We start from the raw sequence: 26,151 nt of genomic DNA, 5'->3' as shown, positions 1-26,151 counted from the left end.
GCTTAGCCAGCCTAGCTTCCGACTCTTGGTTTCCGCACAGGTCATGATCTCACAGTTTGTGAATTCAAGCCCTGCGTTGGGCTCTGTGCTGACAGTGTGGACCCTGCTTAGGATTTCTCTGCCCGTCCGCAGCTTGCTTTCTCTCAAAAAGTAAATAAGCATAAAAAAATTAAAACCACGTTTCTCTCATTGCAGATACCGTACTAATGCTGTGAGGTCATACAGTATGACCTACAGTCATAGGTGGTTTTTATTTGCTTTTAGTACCCCACTTCTCAATTATTATGGAACATTTACAAAGAATGTTATGGGTTGAATCATGTTCCCCCAAAACGATGTGTTGAAATCCTATCCCTCAGTACCAGAATGTGACTTTATTTGGAAATCGGTCTTTTTAAATTTTTTAAATTAAAAAAATTTTTTTTAAGTTAGTTTATTTTGAGAGAGAAAGACAGCAGGGGAGGGCAGAGAGAGAGGGAGAGAGAAAATCCCAAGCAGGTTCTGTGCTGTCAGCACAGAGCCTGACGCAGGGCTCAGTCTCACGAACTGAGATCCTGACCTAGGCAGAAAGCAAGAGTCGGACGCTTAACCCAGAAATCAGGTCTTTATAGAGTGATCATGTTAAAATGAGGTTGTTAGGGTAGGCCCTAATCTTATATGACACCGTCTTTATAAAAGGCGGATATTTGAACACAAAATAGACCTGCACACAGGGAAGGCTGTGTGAAGACACACGGAGAAGATTGGCCTTGTGACTGGAGTGATGGACCTACAAGCCAAGGGTTGTCGCAAACACAGGGGTAGGAGAGGTGAGGAAGGACTTTCCTCTCTAGCTGTCAAAGCCCTGCTGACACCTTGATTCAAGTTTCTGTTGTTTTAAGCCACCCGGTTTTTGGTATTTGTAACAGCAACCCTAGGAAGCTAACAGAACTTCCTAAATAGTTACATAATCTCTAATGAACTAATTTTGAAAACAGTGTCCTATAAAATTTAAAAGATAAGTCTGGAGTCTTTTACAGATACGTATTCGCTGGTACAGCTATGATAATTAATCTTTAAAAATTAACCAAAAGTTCTGGAAAGCCTGTGAACATCATAGATTTGCAATTCTGTCAAGAACATAAATGTACCATACTTCTCTTAGTTTAATAGCAACAGTGCTGGTTGTATTTGTCAAGTTTTAAATTTACACTGTGCATTGAATTGGACTTTGTATGGACAGAGACGCCCTCCCCTCAACGTTTCTCATTTTGGAATTAATTTTCTTTTTAATCAGAAAAAATCCATAAATTATTTTTCTAAGCTCAGCGGTTTTTATTAACAGGAAGATAAATAAGTTGTGGTATATTCAGTACAAAAGTGAATGAATTACAGAGGAGCAGGGATATAATCACAAAATTGAAGATAGTGATTAGATCTTGGAGAGTTACAGGTGCATGTTATTAGGCAAGGGAACTCAGGGCCTTCAAATTACGGATAGTGAATCATTTAGCTGGATGATGGGTTTGTCAGTGTTCATTTTATCCTTTATACATTATATGTGCTTTATATTAGGTATTAAAATCAGTTTGAAATCAGCAGTCTGTGGAAAGAACTATTTGAAGTAGTGGATTACTGAGAATTTATACATTTAGTTATTCTTCACGGATACTCAAGGAATATAAAACAGACTATTAATTGTGTTATAACAACTATTAAGAATCTGTTTTAATAGCATGACATTTTACACAAAAAGATTCATGCATAATCTTGGGACCCCTGGGTACCTGGGTGGCTTAGTCTGTTAAGTGTCCGACTCTTGATCTCAGCCCAGGTCTTGTTCTCTGGGTGGTGAGTTCAAGTTCTGTGCTGGGCATGAAGCCTACTTAAAACACACACACACACACACACACACACACACACACACACACACACACACACACACAAAACCTCTGGACCCTGTTTTCTGTATTGTCATGGGTTATAAGGAAGTACCTAGTAGACTTCTTTATGAATACATGTATTTAGAAACAAGCAGTGCCATTAGGACTAAAATTGCTGCCTAGATTTTCTTTTTTTTAATAAAGCAAATAGTTAGGAGACCTTTAAACCTGTTGGTTTCTGCTGTTTACAGAGTTAAAGTAGTACTTACTAACACACTCTGTGCAAAATGTCAGTCATCAGAGGAGAGGGGAGACTTAAGACCAATTTGTTATCTGCTTCATACAAAAACTTAGCTTGGGGCACCTGGGTGGCTCAGTCGATGAAGAATCGACTTTGACTCATGATCTCATGGTTTGTGGGTTTGAGCCCCGTGTCAGGCTCTGTGCTGGCAGCTCAGAGCCTGGAGCCTGCTTCAGGTTCTATGTCTCCTCTCTCTGCCCCTCCCCAACTCGCACTCTCTCAAAAATAAACAAACATTAAAAACAATTTAAAAAACAAAAAAAAAGTAGTTTGATAAGCCATTTTAATATAGGTGCAAGCAGAGTAAAAACCTCAGGTTTAGTTTGTGATCTGACTCCCAAATTAGAGAAGTACTCATTTTTAGAAATTTGAACAGCTTATAAAATCTATATTGAAATACTAAGAAATAAAAAATTATTAAATGCTAAAACATACTATGATTATGAGTTAGTGATTAAATATTTGTTCAACTCTGACTTTTACATTTATTAAATCCGTTGGCAATTATTGCTGATTATAACAATCAAAACCTTCTTTAAAATCTCATTTTCTGATTGAGTTGGTTAATGTCTCCTTTGTCGCCAGCGTTAAAAAAAAATCTTTCACATAAACAGGTCAAAGATACCAAAATCATTAAAAATAAATACAGGGAAACCGTTCATTCTAACTTGTATCTTTTTTTTTTTTTTTAACGTTTATTTATTTTTGAGACAGAGAGAGACAGAACATGAACGGGGGAGGGCAGAGAGAGAGCGAGACACAGAATCTGAAACAGGCTCCAGGCTCTGAGCTGTCAGCACAGAGCCTGATGTGGGGCTCGAACTCCCGGACCGCGAGATCATGACCTGAGCCGAAGTTGGACGCTCAACCGACTGAGCCACCCAGGCGCCCCTCTAACTTGTATCTTAATGTGTATGTATTTTAGATGCTAAACAAACTACAACCAGTTTTTCTTTTTTTCTTTTCTGCATAGTTTAGGCTTCTTTTCTAGGCTTTTGCAATCGATTGTAAATAGGTATCCCTAATTACGTTTTTTTTTCCCCCTTAATCCGTTTTTAAAAAGACCATCCAAGATAACTTGTTTCCAACTTTTTAAAAAACTCTTTGAGATATAATTGACGTGATATAAATTGCATGTTTACAGTGTAAATTTGATCAGACTTGACCTGTATACGTTACCATAGGCAAACATTCTCCAGAGTCATGATAATGAACATACCCTTCACCCTCAGCTGTTTCCTCTTACCTCTTTTTTTTTTTTTTCAACATATATTTATTTTTGCGACAGAGAGAGACAGCATGAACGGGGGAGGGGCAGAGAGAGAGGGAGACACAGAATCGGAAACAGGCTCCAGGCTCTGAGCCATCAGCCCAGAGCCTGACGCGGGGCTCGAACTCACGGACCGCGAGATCGTGACCTGGCTGAAGTCGGACGCTTAACCGACTGCGCCACCCAGGCGCCCCATCCTCTTACCTCTTTGTAATAGCTTCCCACTGCCCTTCATCTCCAGGCATTCACTCATCTGCTTGCTTTCTCTTGCTATAGATTGGGTCACCTTTTCTAAAGTTTGATATAAATGGAATCGTACAGTAAGTACGTACTTGTTTTTGCTGTTCTTGTGTGGCTTTCATTTAACATAATTATAAGGAAGAATTTAACGTTGGTACAGTATTATTAACTAAAATACAGATGTCATTGAAATTTTCCTTAATTTTTCTGCTGGTGTTCTCTTTCTGTTCTAGACTTCTGTATGTCACATTGCACGTGATTGTTATTCTCAGTCTCTTCATTCTGTAACATTTCCCAAGTTTTTTCTTGTCCTTTATGACCTCTTGATCTTTTTGAAGAGTACTGAACAGTTATTTAATAGAATCTAACCATTTGGGGTTATTTTCTCATGAATAGGATGGGATGAACTTGCGTATTTTTGGAAAAAATGCCAGAAAAAATGGGTCCTCAGTGTATCATATCGGAGTTCATAATGTTCACATATGTTGTTATTGGTGATATTTTACCTTGATCACTTGGTTAGTTGGTGTCTGCCAGATTTCTCCACTGTAAAAAGTTACTGTCTTTTGTAGTTAAAAAGCAACTTGGGGGACATCTGTGCATATCCTGTTTTTTTCCTGATACTTGCTTACTGATTTTAGCATCCATCACTGGATCTTGCCTGCAACTGTTATTATGTGGTGTTTACCTAAGGGTATTTCTCAGTGTCCTTTTAACTTGTACATTTAATAATTGGAATTCTAATGTAGGGAAGAGCAATCCCTTTGCTTTCATTTAGTTACTTATCTCTATATGGTTTCATAGATACTTGTGTGTTAAAATCCGGTACTGTAATTACTTTGTTTGAATTTTTTGCAGCCTTTAAAAAGTTCGTGGTTTACTTAAATTTTAACTTATTTGTATGTCCCGGGAACAAGTCATTGATACAGAAATGTGATTTGCAAATTTTTTTCTAGTCTGTGGTAATTTTTTAAATTATTTTTTTAGCAATATCTTTTGAAGAGAAACATTTTTTGTAAGGACCAATTTATCAATTTTATTATTTTTATGTTGTGAATCATAATTTTTATATTTTATCTAAGTAGTTACTTACTTCAAGGCCACAGAAGATTTTCTCCTGTATTCCTCAACTTTTATGGATCAAGTTTTATGTAAGTTTCTAATGCCTCATGAGTTAATCTTTTTATATGGCACAAAGTATGGGTTGGCATTCTTTTCTTCATGTGGCTGTTTCAGCACCATTTGTTGAACTGATCCTCCCCTCAGTGAATTGACTTTGCATCTTCTATTTCCCTTCTCTGTTTCTGGACTCTGTTTCAATGATTCTCTTTCGCTGATCTGTTTGTTTTGATGCTAATACCACAGTCTTGATTACTGTGACTTTATAATAGATCTTCAATTCAGGTAGCATAAGTTCTCTGTGTCCTTTTTAAAAGTTGATTTGCTATTCTGATTTCTGATTTCTTTTTCAGACTCAGGCATCACTTCTAGATTGTTAAATTTCTAGTGGTTTCCCCAATTACATTTCTTCTCTTCATCCGTTGTAAATACTATCCAAGGTACTTTTGGTTTTGATTTTGAAACAATTTAAAAACTTTATTGATAAGGGTTCAGATTCCACACTACGACTTATTTTTTTTTTTTTTATTTTTTTTTTCAACGTTTTTTATTTATTTTTGGGACAGAGAGAGACAGAGCATGAATGGGGGAGGGGCAGAGAGAGAGGGAGACACAGAATCGGAAACAGGCTCCATGCTCTGAGCCATCAGCCCAGAGCCTGACGCGGGGCTCGAACTCACGGACCGTGAGATCGTGACCTGGCTGAAGTCGGACGCTTAACTGACTGCGCCACCCAGGCGCCCCCCACACTACGACTTATTTTTAAGAAACTACCCATTGTAGGGGTGCCTGGGTGGCTCAGTCGTTTAAGTGTCTGACTCTTGATTTTGGCTCAGTTCATGATCTTGCAGTTTGATTGAGTCCCACATTGGGCTCTACACTGACAGCGTGGAGCCTGCTTGGGATCCTCTCTTTTCCTCTCTCCGCCTCTCTCCTGCTCGTGCTCACTCGTGTGTACGTGTGCTCTTTCTCTAAATAAATAAACACACTTAAAATATTTTTTTAAATGTATAAAAAATAATAAAAGAAACTACCCCTTGTTAAGTTTTGGTGTAATATCAAAGAGTATTTACGATTATTTAAAAAATGCAACTATAAATGTGTAAGATTGCATTTTTTTGCATACTCGCATTAAAACAACATGTCACGACAGACAGAAGTAGCTGGGAGAATGAATCCAGCTGGATGTAGTCTATTATACTAGACTTTAAAGAGCTTGGTAAAATAGTACCAGTGTTTATCTTTTTGATTTAGAAATAAAATTATTCAAAAATGTGATTGTTAATATGCAAATTTTATCTTACTGTGATGCAAGCATTTGAGATCTTCCCTTTATAAATTTTAAGCGTATAATGCAGTGTTGTTAGCTATGGGTACAGTGTTGTACAGCAGATCTCTATGACTTAGCTTGCTTAACTGAAACTTTATGTCCTTGATTGGCAACTCCCCATTTTCCTCTCCTCAGCTTCCTGCAGCCACCATTTCTCTTTGGCACTATGAATTTAACTATTTTAGATACCCCATATAACTGGAATCATGTATTCTTTGTCCTTCTGTGACTATCTTTTTCCACTTAGTAAATGTCCTCAAGAGTCATACATGTTGTTGCATATTGTAGAATTCCCTTCTTTTTAAAAAAAGCTGAATAATATTTGTTACATGGATATGCCACGTTTTCTTTATTCATTCATCAGATAATGACATTTGGGTTGTTTCCATATCTTAGTTCTTTTGATAAATACTGAGGAGCAGGATTGCTGGATCAGATGATAGTTGTACTTTTAATTTTTTGAGGAACCTCTGTTTGCCATATTGGCTGCACCATGTTACATTTCCCTCATCAGTGTGCCAGGGGTTCCATTTTCCCCACATCCTTGCCAACACTTGGTGTTTTGCTTTTGTTTTGATAATGGCCTTTCTGATAGGTGTGAAGATATATCTTACACAATGGTTTTGATTTCCATTTTCCAGATGGTGATTAGTGGCATTGAACATCTTTTTATACCTGTCAGTCATTTGTATGTCTTCCTTGGATAAACGTCTATTATTCAAGTCTTTAAATCAGGTATTGCTTTTTTTTGCTATTGAGTTATAGGAGTTCCTTCCATATTTTGGAAATTAACCCATTGTCAGATATATGGTTTGCAGATACTTTCTCCCCATTCTGTAGGTTGCCTTTCTACTTTGTTGATGCTTCCTTTGTAGAAGATTTTTAGTTTGATGTAGCCCCACTTGGCTATTTTGCCTTTTTGTTGCATATTCTTTTATTTCTATATCCATGAAATCTTTGCCAAGGCCAGTGTCATTAAGCTTTTCTCTGATTCTAGGAGTTTTATAGTTTCAGGAGGGAACTTTAAGTCTTTAATCTATTTTGAATTGATTTTTGTGTATGGTATTAGATAAAGGTCCAATTTTGTGCATGTGGCTATTTAGTTTTTCCAGCACCAGTTGTTAATGAGACTGTACTTTTTCCATTGTGTATACTTAGAGCTCCCCCATGCTCCCCCACTTTTTTTTTTTTTTAAGGGGCATCTGGGTAGCTCAGTGGTTAAATGTCCAACTTCGGCTCAGGTCATGATCTCGCAGTTTGTGGGTTTGAGCCCCGAGTAGGGCTCTATGCTGACAGCTCTGGTGGAGCCTGGAGCCTGCTTCGGATTCTTTGTGTCTCCATCTCTCTCTATGCTTCTCCCCCACTCTTGCACTGTCAGCACAGAGCCTGATTCTGGGCTCCATCTCACAAACCCTGAGATCATGACCTGAGTCAAAATCAAGAGTCAGATGCTTAATGGACTGAGCCACCCAGGGGCCCCTCTACTTAGACCCCTTGTGAAAGACCCCTTGACCTGTTCGTGGGGACTTATTTCTAGCCTGTCTACTCTGTTTTATTGGCCTATGTTTGTGTTTTTTTTAAATGTTTATTCTTGAGAGACAGAGTGTGAGCGGGGGAGGGGCAGAGAGAGAGGGAGACACAGAATCCAAAGCAGGCTCCAGGCTCTGAGCTGTCAGCACAGAGACCTGCCTTTGGCTTGACTTCATGAACTGCAAGATCATGACCTTAGCCGAAGTTGGATGCCCAAACGACTGAGCCGCCCAGGCGCCCCCATTGCCCTATGTTTGTCTCTATGCCAGTACCTTACTGTTTGATTAATGTAGTTTTGTAGTATATTTAGAAATCAAGAAGTGCGATGCCACTGGCTTGGTTCTTTCTCATGATTGATTTGGCTATTTGTGGTTCCATGTGAATTTTAGAGTTTTTTGTGATTCCATATGAAGTTTAGAATTTTTTTCTAGTTCAGTAAAAAGTGCTATTCTGACTTTGATAGGGATTGCATTGATTTGGAGATTGCTTTAGGTATCAGAGACATTTTAACATTTAACAATAAATAAGATTGTTTTCCTAATTTCTGTTTTCAGATAGCTCATAGAAATTGATTTTTGTATGTTGATATTGTATCATAAAACTTGACTGAATTCTTTTATTAGCTATTAGTTTATTTTTTTTTTAAGTTTATTTAATTTTTTTGAGAGAGAGAGAGGGAGAGGGAACACGTGTATGCACACACACATAAGCAGGGGGTGAGTGCTGAGCCCAACATGGGGCTCAGTCCTACAAAGCATGAGATCATGACCCCAGCTGAAACCAAGAGTAGGATGCTTAACTGACTGAGCCACCCAGGCGTCCTGCTGTTAGTTTCTTTTTAAGGGAATCTTTAGTGTTTTCTCTATATAAGATGATATTGTTTGCAAAGAGAGTTTTACTTCTTCCCTTCTGATGTGGATGTTTTTTATTTATCTTGCCTAATTCCTCTGGCTACGACTTCTAGTACTATGTTGAATAGAGGTGGTAAGAGTAGGCATCCTGGACTTGTTCCTGATCTCAGAGGAGAATCTTCCAGTTTTTCACTGTTCAGTATGATTTAGTTATAGATCTTAAATGGCCTTATTAATGTTTGAGGTACTTTGCATTTTTATTTGTAGTTTACAAGTTTTTCTTCTGAAAGAGTGTTGGATTTTGTCACATACTTATTCACTTACTGAGATGATTTTGTGGTTTTTTTATCCTTTATTCTTACAATGCAGTGTATAACATTAATTGGTTTTTATATGTTGACCCATCCTTGCATCCCAAGAATAAGTCAAACTTGCTTGTGGTGTATAATTTTTTTTTTTTTCCTATGGTGTTGAATTCACTTTTCAAGTATTTCACTGAGTATTTTTGCATCTGTATTCAGAGATAGTGACTTAGGATTTTTTTTTTTTTTTCCAGTAGTGCCTTCATCTGGTATTTTGTATCAGTTTGAAGTGTTCTTGCTGATTCAGTAGTTTGAGAAGAATTGGATTTAATGTTTCGTTAAATGTTTGGCAGAATTCGACAGTGAAGCCATCAGGTCCTGGACTTTTCTTTGTTGGGAGGTTGCATACTAGTTGCAGGTCTGTTCAGCTTTTTGGTTCTTCATGATTCAGTCTTGACAGGTTGTATATTTCTAGGAATTTTCCCACTTTATGTTGTCCACAGCTGGCATACAGTTGTTTGTAGTTATCTTTGTGATCTTTTGTATGTTTGTGTTATCAGTTGTAATGTCTCCTTTTTTATTTCTTTGAGTTGATTTCGAGCTTTTTTTTTTTTTTTTTACCTTAGTCTAGCTGAAGATTTGTCAATTTTATCTTCAGAAAACTTACTTTTTCCTCTTTTTACTGTTCTCTATTTCACTTATTTCTGCTCTAATCTTTATTATTTTCTTTCTTCTGTAGATTTTGGACTTAGTTTGTTCTTCTAGATCCTTGAGGTATTTAAAATTAGGTTGATTTTAGATCTTCTGTTTTAAGGTAGACATTTATCACTTATAAACTTCTTAGTACTGCTTTTGCTGTGTCCCATAAGTTTTGTTATGTTGTGCTTTAGGTTTTGTTTCTATGTATATACTTTTTAAAATTTTTAATGTTTGTTTATTTTTGAGAGAGAAACAGAGCATGAGCAGGGGAGGGGCAGAGAGAAAGGGAGACACAATCTGAAGCAGGCTCCAGGCTCTGAGCTGTCAACACAGAGCCCGACATGTGGCTCGAATGCACAAACCATGAGATCATGACCTGAACTGAAGTTGGACGCTTATCCAACTAAGCCACCCAGGTGGTGCCCCTCAAAATGTTTTCTAATTTCCTTTTTGATTTCTTCTTTGACCCATTTGTTGTTTACGAGTGTGTTTATCCCCCCCCCCCTTTTTTTTTTTTTGCTATTTAGTTTCATTCCATTGTGGTCAGAGAAGAGAGTTGGTATGATTTCAAGACCTAACATGTGATCTGTTCTGGTGAATGTTCTGTGTACACTTAAGAAGAATGTGTATTCTTCTATTTGCAGAAAGTTCTGTATGTATGTTAGCTTCATTTGATCTGTAGTGTTGTTCAAGTCTTCAGTTTCTTCATAGATTTTGTCTCAGTGTTCTATTACTGAAAGTGAGATATTGAAGTACCCTACTATTTTATTGCTGTTTACTTCCTTATTCACTTTTGCAAATATTTACTTTATTTAGATGCTCTAGTGTTACACCTAATATACTACTGTGTGTGTGTGTGTGTGTGTGTGTGTGTGTGTCTGTGTGTTTATTTATAATTATTAGGTATTTCTGGTGAATTTATTCTTTTATCATTGTACAGTGTCTTTTTCCCCTTTTGACACTTTGACTTAAAGTCAGTTTTGTCTGACGTAAGCTATAGTCTCCTGTGCTCTCTTTAAGGTTACCATTTGCATGGAGTATCTTTTTCTATCCTGTCACTTTCAGCTTATGTATGTGCTTAAATCTAAAGTGATTTCTGGTAAGGAGGTCTAGTGGTGTTGAACTACCTCAGCTTTTGTTTGTTTAGGAAAAATATTATCTTCATTTTTTTTTTAATGTTTATGTTGAGAGAGAGAGTGTGCACATGGGTGGGGAGGGGTGGGGGGGGGAAGAGAGAGAGAGAGAGAAAGAGAAAGAATATCCCAAGAAGACTCCATGCTGTCAGCACAAAACCTGACGTGCGTCTCAATCCCATGAACTGTGAGATCATGACCCAAGCCGAAACCAAGAGTTGGACACTTAACCATTTGAGCCACCCAGGCTCCCGTGTCCTTCATTTTTGAAGGACACTATTGCTGGATATAGTATTCTTACTTGGCAGCTTTTTTCTTTCAGCTTTTTGAGTATATCATCCCACATTCTTCTGGCCTGCAAGATTTCTGCTGAGAAACCCACTGATAGTCTAATGGGGGTTCTTATACATGACAGGTTGCCTTTTTCTTGTGTTCTCAAAATTCTCACTGCTTTTACTTTTGACAGTTTGATTGTAATTTTTCTCCTTGTGTATTTCTTTGAGTTCCTCTTCTTTGGGTTTCTTTGGGCTTCTTGGATCTGTATGTCCATTTCCTTCCTCAGATTTGGGAATTTTTCAGACATTGTGTTCTTGAATAAACTTTCAGGTAATTTTTCTTTCTTTTCTCCTGCTGTGCATATATTGGTCTGTTTTTAGTGTCCCATAAGTTCCTGAAGCTTTCTGCATTCTTTTTCATTTTTTTTCTTATTGGTCTTGTGATTGATAGATTTCCAGTGACCTTTATTAGAATTTGCTAATCCTTTCTTCTGCTTGATTTAGTTTTATGTTGAGCCTCTCTCATGAATTTTTATTTCAGTTATTTTCTTCAGCTTCATGACTTCTGTTTGATACTTTTGTATATTTTCTGTCGCTAGTTGCAATCCTCAGTTGGCTCATTTGTTGCTGTTCCAGTCTCAGTGAGCATCTTTATGATGGTTATTTTGAATTATTTTTCTGGTAAATCATAGAGCTGTGTTTCATTAGGGTCTCTGTCTGGAGATTTATCTTCTTTCCTTTGTTTGGAACACATTAACTTGTTTCTTCATCTTCCTTGACTCTCTGTGTTGGTGTGTGTGCATTAGACAAAACAGTCACCTCTCCCAGTCTTCATGGAATGGTCTATGTTCAAAGACTGCCGTCCCCCCAGTCCACCCTGACCAGAGATTCTGGTGGCCTCTCAAACCTTCATGCTAGTCCAACATGCTTCTTTTGTTTTCTGTGCTTCCCAAGTGTCTAGGGTATGCTGAATCCCCTCAGTGCACTGTAACAAATGGACTGAAGCCATTCCCCAGTCATCCTTCAGAAAAGTTGGATTGCCGTAAGCTCCATCCAACTGTTTCTGTCCATAGGGGAAGGTGGAAGTTGTTTTTTTGGTTGTTGTTGTTTGTTTCTTTCGTTTTGTTTTTTCATCCACTTGCTCTTTGCTGAGTCAGGGGAAGGGCTGTGGCAACTCCCGGACCAAACTCTGTCTCTGTTCTCCTGACCTCCCTGGTGGCTAGATTATGCCAGGTTTCATCACGGCCTCAAGACAGACCCTCTTCCCTCCCTTTGGACAGCCCCCAGAAAAGTTGGGGCACTGGACTTGAGGACTCTTTCCCTTCCCAAGAAGAAGCTGGAGGTGGAGGGTTTATCCTGTGTTGGGGGTAGGTGTTCTGGTGGGTGTAGGGGTTTGGGCATCCCAAATCTCCCTACCAGTTTTGATGAGTCTGATTCTGTATTTATCTAGCCTTCAGGTGCCTTTCAGTTACTTTCTAGATTTCTCGCCATAGGGAATTTTTGTTTGATTTTTTTGCTGAATTTATGTGTTTGCGGGGTGAAGGAGAGTCCAGGGTTTCCTACTCTCTCATCTTGCTGATGTCACTTCTCCCAAGGTACTGATTTTTTAACTTTTGATTGATACTTGAAGTACAAACAACTGATGTCTAACATTTTTAATGTATTTGGAATTTTGCTAGCTTCTTGGAAACATTTGTATTTTGCTTTTAGGGATGAAAAAAAGGTTTTAAGGGAATGGTATATGTAACACTTGTTCCAAAGGCTAAAGTAAAAGAAGCTAGCTATAAAAACTGTATTCTAGTTGGTAAATTTATTTACTGTAGGAAAATACTTAGCAGTTCCAAACTACTCTAGTATACAGTAGAATTTAACAAAGAACTAAATTAATTGAATGAGATGATGACTGGAAAAAAGTTAAAAGTAAGGGAGAGGGCTAGAACTAACCACATTGTGCTTCATTGCACTCCTATGTTCCTGTCTACAAATATATACATATGTGTATACAGAAAATATAGACATAACATGTTTATTCATATATAGGTTAGTATAGGTATGTATGTTACCTACTGTGTCTGCTGTGAGGATGTAGAAGCAATGATACCCCACTGACAACAAGCATCTTGTTTCCAGATCTTGTTTTTTAAATATTATTCTCTAATAAAAATGGAACAGGTGTCCCTGGAAAAATGGCTGCTTCTAGGACAACAGCAGGAAAAGTATAAGATGACCCTTTGAGGCTTCTTATACTACTGGAAAGTGATATCCTGTTTTCTAGCACCATTTGATGAAAAGACCATGTGTTCTCCTTTGTATTTCCTTTGCCCCTTCGTTGAATGTCACTTGACTGTATTTATGTGAATGTGTATCTGGTGCTTTCTATTCTGTTCTATTGAACAGAATATTTTCTATTCTTTGTTTAGTACCACATTGTCTTATTATTGTATCTTTATAGTAAGTCTTGGGGTAGCATCAAGTCCTTCAGCTTAGTTCTTCTCCTTCAGTATTGAGTTGACCATTCTGGTCTTTTGCTTGTCCATGTAAACTTTAGAGTCAGCCTGTTGATGTCTCTAAAATAACTTGCTGTGATTTTGATTTTGATTGTATTGAATCTGTAGTTCAAGTTGTGAAGGACTAACATCTTGACAATATTGGATCTTCCCAACCATGAACTTGGAATATCCCTCCATTTATTTAGTTCTTTTAAAAATCTGTTCATCAGAATTTGGTAGTTTTCCTCATATAGGTTGTATACATATTCTATTAGATTTGTGCCTAAATACATTTTTTTGGTTGCTAATACAAATGCTATTTTGTTTCTAATTTTGAATTCCACTTGTTCATTGCTGTTGTATGAAAAAGCAATTGATGTGTATATGACCATTGTATTCTGTAACCGTACTAATAATTATTATTTCTGTGTTATTTGTTGTTGGTTCTTTTGGATTTCTATATAGGCAGTCATGTCATATATAAAGAAAGTTGTACTCCCCCCCCCCCAACCCCAACCTGTGTATCTTTTATTTCCTTTTATTGTCTTACTACATTAGTAAGGACTTCCATTGTGACTTTGAGAAAGAGTGTGAGAGGGAGGTGCCTTTACTTTGTTCTGGATTTTAGTAGGAAAGCTTGTAGTTTCTTACCAGTGAGTATGACATTAGTTATAGGTTCTTTGTAGGTATTCTTTGTTAGATTGAAGAAGTTTGCCTAGTCTTAGTTTACTGAGAGTTTTTATCAAGAGCGGGTCCTGGATTTTCTCAAGTTCTCTTCCTGAATTTATTGGTACATTCATGTGTTTTTTCTTCTTTAGCCTGTAGATAGGCAATAGATTACATTAACAAAATAGATTACATTAATTGGTTTTTGCATTTGTTTTGAAAAATATTTAATGTTTATTTCTGAGACACACACACGCACGCACGTGCACACACACACACACACACACACACACAGAATCTGTAGCAGACTCCAGGCTCTGAGCTGTCAGCACAGAGCCTGACATGGGGTTCGAACTAACAGACTGCAAGATCATGACCTGAGCCGAAGTTGGACACTTAACTGACTGAGCCACCCAGGCGCCCAGTTTTTGCATTTTTTAAAATGTCTATTTTGAGGGAGGGAGGGAAAGAGAGCACTCATGAACAGGGGAGAGGCAGAGAGAGAGGGAGAGAGAGAATCCCAAGCAGGCTCTGTGATGTCAGCATGGAGCCCAACAAGGGGCTTAATCTCATGACTGTGAGATAAAGATCTGAGCTGAAATCCAGAGGTGGGTGCTTAACCGACTGAGCCACCCAGTTGCCCTGATTTTTGCATATTGATCCAGTCTCGCATACCCGGAATAAATCTCACTTGGTTATAGTATATAATTCTCTTATTTAAAAACATTTTTTTTCAATATTTATTTATGTTTGAGAGAGACAGAGTGTGAGTGGGGGAGGGGCAGAGAGAGAGGGAGACACAGAATCTGAAACAGGCTCCAGGCTCTGAGCTGTCAGCACAGAGCCCGACATGGGCCTCCAACTCAGGAACCATGAGATCATGACCTGAGCCAAAGTCGAATGCTTAACCGGCTGAGCCACCCAGGTGCACCATTGTGTATAATTCTTTTTAAACACTGTTAGATTAGATTTGCGAATGTTTTGCTGATAATTTTTCAGCTGTGTTCATGAGAGATCTTGGTCTGCTGTTTGGCATTATTGTAATATTTTTGTTTGGTTTAGTTATTCGGCCAATTCTGACCTTATAGAGTTAGGAAGTATTCTCTGTGCTTCTGTCTTCTGGAATAGATTGTAGAGAATTTGTGTAATTTCCTAAATGTTTGATAGAATTAACCAGTGAACCCTTCTGGGCCTGTTTCTTTTTGTTTTTGAAGGTGATTAGTAATCAACTCAATAACTTAAATGTGTGTAGTCCTTTTCAGCTTGTCTTTCTTTTGGTTCTTTTTAGTTGATTTATTTGGGCTAATTAGGGCTGATGACTTAATATTGTTATCTTTTATACACATTTAGAGTTACTAAAGTATTTTCAGAGTGCTCCATGATAAATTATCTTAAATTTGTTTTGTATGTATTTTTATGGGATAATAATAAGATAAATCTCTTTCCTTCCAGCCTAGTGTGTTAATTGTAACCTACAAGGAACCTGAAAAATCATCTTCTCAGTTTGGATTCTACAAACAAGCTGAATGGAGGCCAGATAGTACCATGATAGCTGTGTCAGTAAGTAGAATTTTCAACTTCAGTAGTGATTTTTATGAAGTCATTACATTGCATTTAAATTTGATTCTTTTAGATGACTTCCATTTTGGTCTTTCCCACCCATTAGCATTTATCTTCTGTGATAGGAATTGCTATACTGATTCTTCTATTCAGGGTACTCTTACATGTCTTTTTGTGATTCTTCTGCTTCCTCCCTTCCCTAAATTAAGCCTCCCTATTGGCCTCCCTATTTCCTGAGACACACCTATGTGGAAGTTAGGACAGCTTGTTACCCTAAGCAGTCTCTAAGTGTTCAGCTGAAAGTAAGGGCTGCACACCTTATTCTTTTGTCTTTAGTCTTCTTACTTTCCTGTTTTGTCCTGGAAGTTTAATCCAAAATTTTAAAACTTTCATCTCTATTCACACAGTACTCCCAAATTTATGTTTTAAAGGCCTGTCCTTCATCTTTAAGGATGCCTCACAAAAATGATAACCTTTATGGTTTTATGGCAAACTAAATTTTCATATCCATTTCAATCTATTTTTGCATTTCTCCTCTGTTCGATTAGTGTGCTTTGGTCTGGTTAATTTTACCCTTTCAATCTATGTTTTGTCATTGTCATCTCTTGGACTGTCATTGTGACCTAATCTGAATTAGCCATCATGTATGTATATATATATATATATATATATATATATATATATATATATATATAGTTAATCTTTATTGAGCATCTCCTATGTAAATATTGTGATAACCATTATACGTGAATCATCTCATTTAATTTTAAATCAGCAGTTTGAAGTAGATACTGTTATTCTTTGTAGTAAATGAAGTTGTATTGAAGATGTGATTTTTTTTTTTTTTTTTTTTTTTTTTTTTAGTTTTTATTTATTTATTTTGAAAGAGAGCACTTGCACGCAAGCAGGGGAAGGGCATAGAGAGAGAGGGAGAGAGTGAATCCAGCACAGAGCCCAATATAGGACTCTGTCTCATGAACCATGAGATCATGACCTGAGCCAAAATCAAGAGTTAGATGCTTAACCGACTAAGCCACTGAGTCACCACTTAGGAATTAAGTGTTATATAGATGGTGTATATCAGAAAGAAAGGATTAAATTAGGTATTTAGATTCTATTTACAGGCATAACTTCTGGTGTACTTTGCTTTATTGCGCTTTGCAGATACTGCATTTTTACAAATTGATTATTTGGCAATTTTGGTAATTATCACGATATTTCAAACTTTTTCATTATTATGTTTGTTATAGTGATTTGTGATCCGTGATCTTTTTGTTACTATTGAGGGTCGTTTTGGGGTGCCATAAACTGTGCATATGAGATGGCAGACTTAATAAATGTTGGGTGTGTGCTCACTGCTCTGGTGGCCTGTTCTTTCCCTGTCTAATCCGTCTCCTTGGGCCTCCCTATATGAGAGACACAACTATATGGAAATTAGGACCACTTGTTACCCTACAGTAGTCTCTAAGTGTTCAGCTGAAAGTAAGGGCTGCACACCTTTCACTTTCAGTTGAAAGCTAGAAACGATTAAAAAAAAAGCTAGAAACGATTCCCTTAGTGAGGGAAGCATGTTGAAAGCTGAGACTTCTTATGCTAAACAGCCAAGTTGTGGAAGTGAAGGAAAAGCTCCCGAAGGAAATTAAAAGCGCTACTCCCGTGAACACACAACGGATAAGAAAATCAAAGAGCTTTCTTGCTGATGCGGAGAACGTTTTAGTGGTCTGGACAGAAGATGCAACCGGCCGCAGCCTTCCCTTCCGAGAAGCCTAACCCAGAGAAGCCTAACCCCGAGCGAGGCCCTGACTCTTCAGTCCCGTGAAGGCTGAGAGGGGTGAGGAGCCTGCAGAGGACGAGTCTGAAGCGAGCGGAGGTGGTTTCGGGAGGTTTGAGGAAGGAGGCCGTCATCCCGATGTGGAAGTGCGGGGAGGGGCACATCTGCTTACTGCTTGGTGCGCTGAGTGTTTTCAGCCCACGGTTGAGGCCTGCGCAGAGATGGAAACGATTCCTTTCAAAATATTGTCACTTATTCACTGTGCGTCTGATTGCACAAGAGTTCTGATGCAGTTGGACAATGAGATTAATGTTGTCTCCTGTCTCCTAACAAAACATCCATTCTGCAGATCAGAGAGTCATTCTGACTTTCAAATCTTATTGTTAAAGAAAAACGTTTCTTAAGGCTCTAGCTGCCATAGATCGTGGTTCCTCTGATGGATCTGGGAAAAGTAAATTGAAAACCTTCCGGGAAGGAGTCACCGTCCTAGATGCCATGGGGAACATTCATGATTCATGGGGAAAGCTCCAAATACCAGCATTATTAAGAATTTGGAAGAGGTCGATTCCAGTCTTTCTGGATGACGTGGAGGGGTTCGAGACTTGAGGGAAGGAAGTTGATGCAGCAGGGGAACTAGGATCAGAAGTGGGGCCTGATGATGGGACAGAACTGGTGTCATGTCATAAAACGTGAGCAGGTGAGGAGTTGCTGTTCATGGATGAGCAAAGAAGGTGGTTTTCTGAGATGGAATCTGCTCCTGGTGAGGATGCCGTGAAGACCGTTGAAATGACCATGAAGGATCTAGAATATCTCATCAGCCAGGTTGATGGAGCAGCAGCAGCAGAGTTTGGGAGGATTGACTCCGATTTTGAAAGAAGTTCTGTGGGCAAAATGCTATCAAACAGCACTGTATGCTGCAGAGAGAGTTTCGTGAAAGGAAGAGTCAGTTGATGCAGCAAATTCTGTTGTTTTATTTTAAGAACTTGCCACAGCCATCCTGACTTTCCGCACCCACCACCCTGGCCAGTCAGCAGCCATCCCCAGCAAAAAGATTTCTAGCTGCTGAAAGCTCAGATGATAGTTGGCATTGTTTTTAACAGTCAAGTATTTTTAAATCAAGGTATGTACACTGTATTTTTAAACATAATGCTATTGCAGGCCTAAATAACCACAGTGTGGAGTAAATGTAACTTTTATATGCACTGGAATACCAAAAAATTCTTCTGAGTTGGCTTTATTGTGAAATTCACTTTACTGAGGTGTTCTGGAACTGTAGCTGCACTATCTCAGAGGTATGCCTTTATTCTTCTGCACTAACTTCTGTCTCTGCTTTCTGTCCTTTTTTTAGTCTGCTATATAATGCTTACCAGGTTAATCATTGGAAAATGGTCCACATGATCAAAATATTAAATAGTTCCTTACTTCTGCAGACTACCAGCTACCTACCAAATCTACCTCCTGCCTACGTTTGTAAGGACAGTGAATTAAGAGTAGTTCAACATATTTAAATTATTTTAAAAAGTCAGAAATAACATATATATATGTTTTTTAATTATTTTTTTATAATTTGTTTTTTATTTTTTACTTTTTTAATAAAAATTAAAAATGAATTAATAGATAAGGATTATTTATTTATTTTATTTTTAATATGAAATTTATTGTCAAATTGGTTTCCATACAACACCCAATGCTCATCCCAACAGGTGCCCTCGTCAATGCCCATCACCCACCTTCCCCACCCTACCACCCCCCATCAACCTTCAGTTTATTCTCAGTCTTTAAGAGTCTCTTATGGTTTGGCTCCCTTCCTCTTTTTTTTTTCCCCCCTTCCCCTCCCCCATGGTCGTCTTATAATTTATTGTTAAGTTAGCTAACATACAGCGTATACACGGTGCTCTTGGCTTCAGGAGTAGATTTGCATGATTCATCACTTACATACAATACCCAGTGCTCGTCCTAACAAGTGCCCTCCTCAGTATTTCCCCCTCTCCCCCACCCCCCATCAACCCTCAGTTTGTTCTCTATATTTAAGAGTCTCTTATGGTTTGCCTCCCTCTCTGTAACTATTTTTTTTTTCCTCTGCTTCCCCCATGCTTCCCTGTTAAGTTTCTCAAATTCCACATAGGAGTGAAAACATAGGATACCTTCTTTCTCTGATTTCGCTTAGCATAATACCCTGCAGTTCCATCCATGGTGTTGCAAATGGCCAGATTTCATTCTTTTCATTGCCAAGTAGTATTCCATTGTGTATATAAACCACAATTTCTTTATCCATTCATCAGTTGATGGACATTTAGGCTCTTTCCATAATTTGGCTATTGTGGATAGGGCTGCTGTAAACATCCGGGTACATGCACCTCTATGAATCAGCACTCCTGTATCCTTTGCATAAATACCTAGTAGTGCAATTGCTGGGTCATAGGGTAATTTTATTTTTAATTTTTTGAGGAACCTCCACACTGTTTTCCAGAGTAGCTGCATCAGTTTGCATTCCTGCCAACGTGCAAGAGGGTTACCCTCGGAAATAATATTTTTGACAACTGAAAATTATATGAATTTTATTTTTTATTTTTTAAATTGAAGTTTAATTAGCATAAAATGTTATATTTTCTGGTGCACAGAGTAACTCGATTCCACACATATATTCTCAGTGCTCACCAAGATACGTGTACTCTTCATCCTCTTTATCTATTTCACCCATCCTCCCCGCACACCTTCTCTGTGGCAGCCACTAGTTCTCTGTATTTAAGAGTCTGTTTTTGGGGTGCCTGGGTGGTCCAGTCAATTAAGTGACCGACTTTGGCTCAGGTCATGATCTCATGGTTCGTGGGTTCGAGCCCCGTGCCAGACTCTATTGCTGACACTTGCTCCGAGCCTGGAACTTGCTTTGAATTCTGTGTCTTTCTGTCTCTGCTCCTCCTCTGCTTGTGCTCTCACTCCCTCACTCTGTCTTTCAAAAATAAATAAATGTAAAAAAAAAAAAAAAAGTCTTTTTTTGTCTCTTTTTTTTTATTCATTTGTTTTGCTTCTTAAATTGTCCATATTAGTGAAGTCATAGGGTATTTGTCTTTCTCTGACTTATTTTACTTAGCATAATACATTCTAATTCCATCCATATTATGTATGGCAAATGGTAAGATTTCAGTCATTTTTATGGCTAATATTCCTTTGCACTTATATATGTATATACATATGTATATGTACACAGACACACCATATTTTCTTTAGCCTTTCATCTTGGGATGGATACTTGGGTTGCTTCCATAATTTGGCTATTATAAATAATGATTCAGTAAGCATAGGGGTGCATGTATCTTTTCAAATGAGTGTTTCCATAATCTTCGGGTAAATACACAAAAGTGGAATTACCGGATTAGATGGGAATTCTGTTTTTAATTTTTAAAGGAATGTCCACACTGTTTTCCACAGTGGCTGCGTCAGTTTGCATTCCCACCAACAGTGCATGATGGTTCCTTTTTCTCTACATCCTCACTAACAGTTACTTCTTGTGTTTTTGTTTGTTTTGCCTATTTTTGTTTTTACTGGAGGCTCAGGTGGCACGTGACAGTTCACAAAATGGCTTCAGGGTAGGGGCTTTTTGTTTTTGATTTTAGCCATTCTCACAGGTATAAAGTATCTCATTATGGTTTTGATTAGCATTTCCCTGATGATTACTCATGTTGAGCATCTTTTCATGTGTCTGTTTCATCTGTATGTCGTCTTTGGAAAATGTCTGTGCAAGTCCTCTACCCAGTTTTAATTGGATTACTTAGAGTTTTGAATTGAGTTGTATAAATTGAGGGTTTTTTTTTCTTTTTTAAAGTTAGAGTTGTAGGAGTTCTTAATGTATTTTGGATAATAACTCCTTATCAGATCGATCATTTGTAGAAATCTTCTCCCATTCAGTAGGTTTCCTTTTTGTTTTGCTGATGGTTTGCGTCCCTTTGCCAAAAACTTTTTGTTTTGGTTTAGTCTCTATAGTTTAATTTTAACTTTTATTTCCCTTGTCAGAGGAGATAATCTGGAAAAATGGTTATTTGGCCAAAGTCAGAGAAATTACTGCCTATGTTTTTTTCCTAGATATTTTATGATCTCAGGTCTCATGTTTAGTCTTTAATCCATTTTGAGTTTGTTTTCTATGTTTTTTTTTATGTTTTAAAAGTAGTAGTATTCTTCTCTGTGTAGCTCTCCATCATCATTTGTCTTTTTCTCCATTGTGTATTTTCACCTCCTTTTTTAATAAATTGACCATATCATTATTGGTTTATTTCTGGCCTCTTTATACTGTTCTGTTGATCTGTGTGTCTATGGGCCAGTACTGTACTATTTTGATTATTGCAGCTTCATTGTATATCTTGAAGTCTGGGATTGTGACCTCTCCGTCTTTATTCCTCACTTTCAAGTTTGCTTTGGCTCTTCATGGTCCTTTGCAGTTCCATACAAATTGTAGGATTATTTTTCCTAGCTTGGTAAAAACAGCTTGTTGATATTTTGATAGGTATTGCGTTAAATCTGTAGATTGCTTTGGGCAGTATGGACATTTTAACAGCATTGTTTCTTCCAACCCATGAGCATGGAATATCTTTCCATTTGTGTCATCTTCAGTTTCTTTCATCAGTGTTTCATAGTTTTCATAGTCCAGGCCTTTCACCTCCTTGGTTAAGTTTAATCTTAGGTATTTTATTCTTTTTAGTGCAATTGTAAATGGATTGTTTTCTTCTTTTTCTGCTACTATATTGTTAATGTAGAGATACGATACAAATTTCTGAATATTAATTTAGCATCATATGACTTTACTGAATTCATTTATCTGTTGTTTTGTAGTATTTTGGTAGTCTTGAGGGTTTTCTGTATATGGTATGTCATCTGCAAAAAGTCAAAGTTTTACTTTACTATTTTGGGTTTTCTTTTTCTTTCTTTCTTTCTTTCTTTTTTTTTTTTTTTTTTTTGTCTGATTGGTATGGCTAGGTCTTTGACCACTATGTTGAATAAAAGTGGTGAGAGCGGACATTTTTGTCTAGTTCCTAATCTTAAAGGAAAAGTTCCATTTTTCCCAATTGCAAATGATGTTAACTGTGGATTTTTCATTTAAGGTCTTTATTATGTTGAGGTATGTTTGCTCTAAAATTTTTTTGTTGAGAGTTTTTATTATGAATGTATGTGGTACGTTGTCATATGCTTTTTCTCTGTCTTTTGAAATGATCATATGATTTTTATCTTTTTTCTTGTTAATGTGTTGTATCACATTAATTGATTTGGGCATATTGAACCACTTTTGCTTCCCTGGAGTAAATCCCATTTGATGGTGGTGATTTTTTTTTTTTTTTTTAATTTAAAGAAATTCCCTCTATCATTTCTTGTTGTATTCAGTTGACCAGTATTTTGTTGAAGATTTTTGCATCTATGTTTATCAGAGATAGTGGCCTGTAATTTTCTTTTTTTGTAATGTCTTTATGTAGTTTTAGTATCAGGGTAATGCTGCTGTTAAAGAATAAGTTTGGAGGCTTTCTTTCCCCTTCTGTTTTTTTGGACTAGTTTGAAAAGAATGTTAACTCTTGTGTAACTGCTTGGTAGAGTTTACCTGTGAAGCTTTCTGGTCCTGGACTTTTGTTTGTTGGGAGTTTTTTTTTTTTTTTATTACTGGTTCATTTTCTTTGCTAGTAATTGATATGTTCAGATTTAGTGTTGTCCTCATTTAGTTTTGAAGGGGTTTATGTTTCTAGGAATGTATCCATTTCCTTTAGGTTGTCCAAGTTGTTAGCATGTAATTTTTTTTATATTCTCTTGTATCAGTCTTTTGTATTTCTATGGTATCAGTTACTTCTCCTTCTTCATCTGATTTTAGTTATTTGAGTTCTCTCTCTTGTTTTGATGAGTCTGGCTAAAGGTTTATCAATTTGTTTATTTTTCTAGAGAACCAGGAAACCAGCTTCTGGTTTCATTGACCTGTCTATTGGATTTTAGTCTCTCTCATTTATTTCTGCTCTAGTTTTTATTATTTCCTTCTAATGGCTTTGGGTTTTATTTGTTCTTTCCCTGTCTCCTATACATAAAGTTACTTTGAGATTTTTGTTTCTTGAGGTAGTCTGGTATTGCTATAATCTTCCCTCTTAAAACAGCTTTTGCTGCATCCCAGAGATTTTGGACTATTTATCTTAAATTTCATTTGTTTCCATGTATGTTTTGATTTTCTGTTTGATTTCTTCATTGACCCATTCAGTGTATAGAACGTTGGTATTTAACCTCCACGTATTTGTGTGCTTTCTAGGTTTTTTCTTGTGATTGATTTCTAGTTTCGTTCCCTTGTGGTCAGAAAGGTGCATGATATGATTTCAGCCTTTTTTTAATTTACTGAAATTTGTGGCTTAATGGGTGATCTGTTCTGGGGAATGTGCCTCATGTGCATGAAAAGAATGTGTAATCTGTTGTTTTTGGATGGGACACATTTTGAGTATATTTGTTAGGTTCCTATGGTCCAATGTGTTATTCAAAGCCATTATTTTTTTGTTGATTTTTCTATTGGGGTGTTCTATCTGCTGATGTAAGTGGGGTGTTAGAGTCCCTTGCTATTATATTACTATCAATTTCTTCTTTTATGTCTGTTCATAGTTGCTTTATGTGTTTAGGTGCCTCCCACATTGGATGCATAAACAGTTACAATTGTTATATACTATTGTTGGATTCTTCCCTTTATCATTGTGTAGTGCCTTTTGTCTCCTGTTAGAGTCTTTGTTTTAATGTCTGTTTTCTCGGATATATAATTATTGGTACCCTACCTTTCTTTTCACTTCTGTTTGCATGTAACTGTTTTTCCATCCTTCCCTTCGAATATGCATGTGTCTTTAGGTCTGAAGGGAGTTGTCTTTAGGCAGCATAGTGATGGGTCTTGTTTTTTTTAATCCATCCAATCAATAGCTTAAAAAAATTCTTTTTTGAGTGTGACTCCTAGTTCATTTATTGTATGTTTATTTATTTTTGAGAGAGAGGGGGAGAGAGAGAGAGAGAGAGCAAGTAGAGGAAGGGCAGAGAAAAAGGGGGACCGAGGATCCAAAGCAGGTTCCATGCTGACAGGAGAGAGAGCCTGATGCAGGACTGGAACGCATGAACCATGAGATCATGACTGAGCCAAAGTCGGTGCTTAACTGAGTGAGCCACCCTGGCGCCCCTCAACCAGTATCTTTTGATTAGAGCATTATTCCATTTACATTTAAAATCATTATCAGGGTGCCAGAGTGGCTCAGTGGGTTAAGTGTCAGACTCTTGATTTTGTTTCACGTTGTGATCTCACAGTATGTGAGTTTGAGCCCCACATTGGGCTCTGTGCTGACAGTGCAGAACCTGCTTGGGATTCTCTTTCCCTCTCTGCCCGTCCTCTGCACGCTTGCGCGCGCGCGCTCTCTCTCTCTCTCTCTCTCTCTCAATAAATAAATAAATAGATAAATAGATAAATAAAATAAATTATCAATAGATATGTACTTACTGCCATTTGTTACTTGTTTTATGGTTGTTTTATTGTTCTTTTCTGTTTTTCTCTTGCTCTCTTGTGGTTTGATGTCTTTGTTTAATGATATGCTTTGTTTCCTTTCTGTTTATTTTTGTGTGTGCCTGTTACAGGTTTTTGATTTGTAGTTACCATTAGATTCAGATGTAGCATCTTGTCCATAGGCTAGTCTGTATTAAGTTGATAGTCACTTAAGTTTGAACCCATTCTTTTTTTTTAAGCTTATTTTTATTTTTTGCAAGAGAGAGAGAAAGCAAGTTAGGGGCAGAGAGAGAGGGAGACAGAATCCCAAGCGCTAACAGCGCAGAGCCCAGTGCGGGGCTCGAACTCTTGAACCGTGAGATCATGATCTGAGCCGAAGTTGGACGCTCACCTGACTGAGCCACGTAGGTGCCCCTCCATCTCCTTCTCTTGAAAGTAGTGGCCTTAAGAAGAAAAGACCTCGTGGTGTCCTGTAGCACAGCGTCCCCTGTTGATCAGAACCAGGCATTTCATAGGTGTTTCCTCTGTGGGGTGGCATGCTGTCATGGCTGGGCCGTGTGTGCCTTCAGTCCAGTCTCTCGCGGTGGCCCACGCTGCCCGTTGTAGGTGCCCTGGACGGTTTGGTCCCTGTGCTGTTAAAGGGCCATTCTGGGGCTGCCGTGGGCTTGTTGGGTGGTGCCAGCAGTCAGACCGGATACCTGTCCTCAGCCTGTCTGCTGGATCTTCATTTGCACCAAACTTTGGGGTGCTCTCCCTGCCTTGCCCCTCAGAGGCTTTCCTTTGTGGGCAAGGCCTGAAGTCAAACAGATGTCTGCCCCAACGCGTCTGCTGGGGCTGTAGTCCCACTGGTGGGTGTGGTTATTTCCCCCTCTCTCTAGAGCAGGCATCACTTCAGAGTAGTGCTGGTCCCTGCTGGACCGTGTGCCGGCATGTCTGGGCAGGAGCTGTAGTGGGTTGGTTGGGCCTGGGCGAGTAGGTAGGTAGAGAGGTAGAGTGTGTTCAGGCTGATGACTCCAAGTGGCAGGTTATCTGAGCTGGGGGGGGGGGGGGGGGGGGGGGCGGGTAGTAGAGAAGTGGTGTCCACCAGCTCTTTTGTTCTTGGACACGTCTCCTAAAGATCCCTGACCCTTCAGCACAGGTTCTGAGATTAGTAAATACATGTGCCTCTGTCCATTTCAAGCTCTTTTCAAACTGTTGTTTCTGTGCTGTATATCCTTGAACTTGTTTGTTAGGCTGGCTCTTTAAGGCCAGGGACTCAGTCTCCTGTTGC

At 38.1% G+C, this 26,151-nt stretch overlaps 1 protein-coding gene across 6 annotated transcripts in view; it reads left to right on the top strand.

Moving 5' to 3' along the window:
• Nucleotides 1–26,151, top strand: part of RIC1 (RIC1 homolog, RAB6A GEF complex partner 1) — a 147,353-nt gene that overhangs the window by 26,638 nt on the left and 94,564 nt on the right. For 3 of the 6 annotated variants that reach the window (XM_023243272.2, XM_023243271.2, XR_002737784.2), the window contains exon 2: nucleotides 15,520–15,627. The exons of 1 other annotated variant lie outside the window; for it this stretch is intronic. In XM_023243272.2, coding sequence (XP_023099040.1) covers nucleotides 15,520–15,627 — 108 coding nt within the window. Of the gene's footprint in view, nucleotides 1–6,797; nucleotides 6,858–15,519; nucleotides 15,628–26,151 lie in introns of those variants that run through there. 2 more of the 6 variants (XM_045043060.1, XM_019815710.3) reach the window with 2 other exon arrangements.

The sequence above is a fragment of the Felis catus genome, chromosome D4 (genome assembly GCF_018350175.1).
Source record: "Felis catus isolate Fca126 chromosome D4, F.catus_Fca126_mat1.0, whole genome shotgun sequence".
Classification (NCBI taxonomy): domain Eukaryota; kingdom Metazoa; phylum Chordata; class Mammalia; order Carnivora; family Felidae; genus Felis; species Felis catus.
The sequence above is the reverse complement of the archived record's forward strand: the minus strand, read 5'-3'. Positions and strand labels throughout refer to the sequence as shown.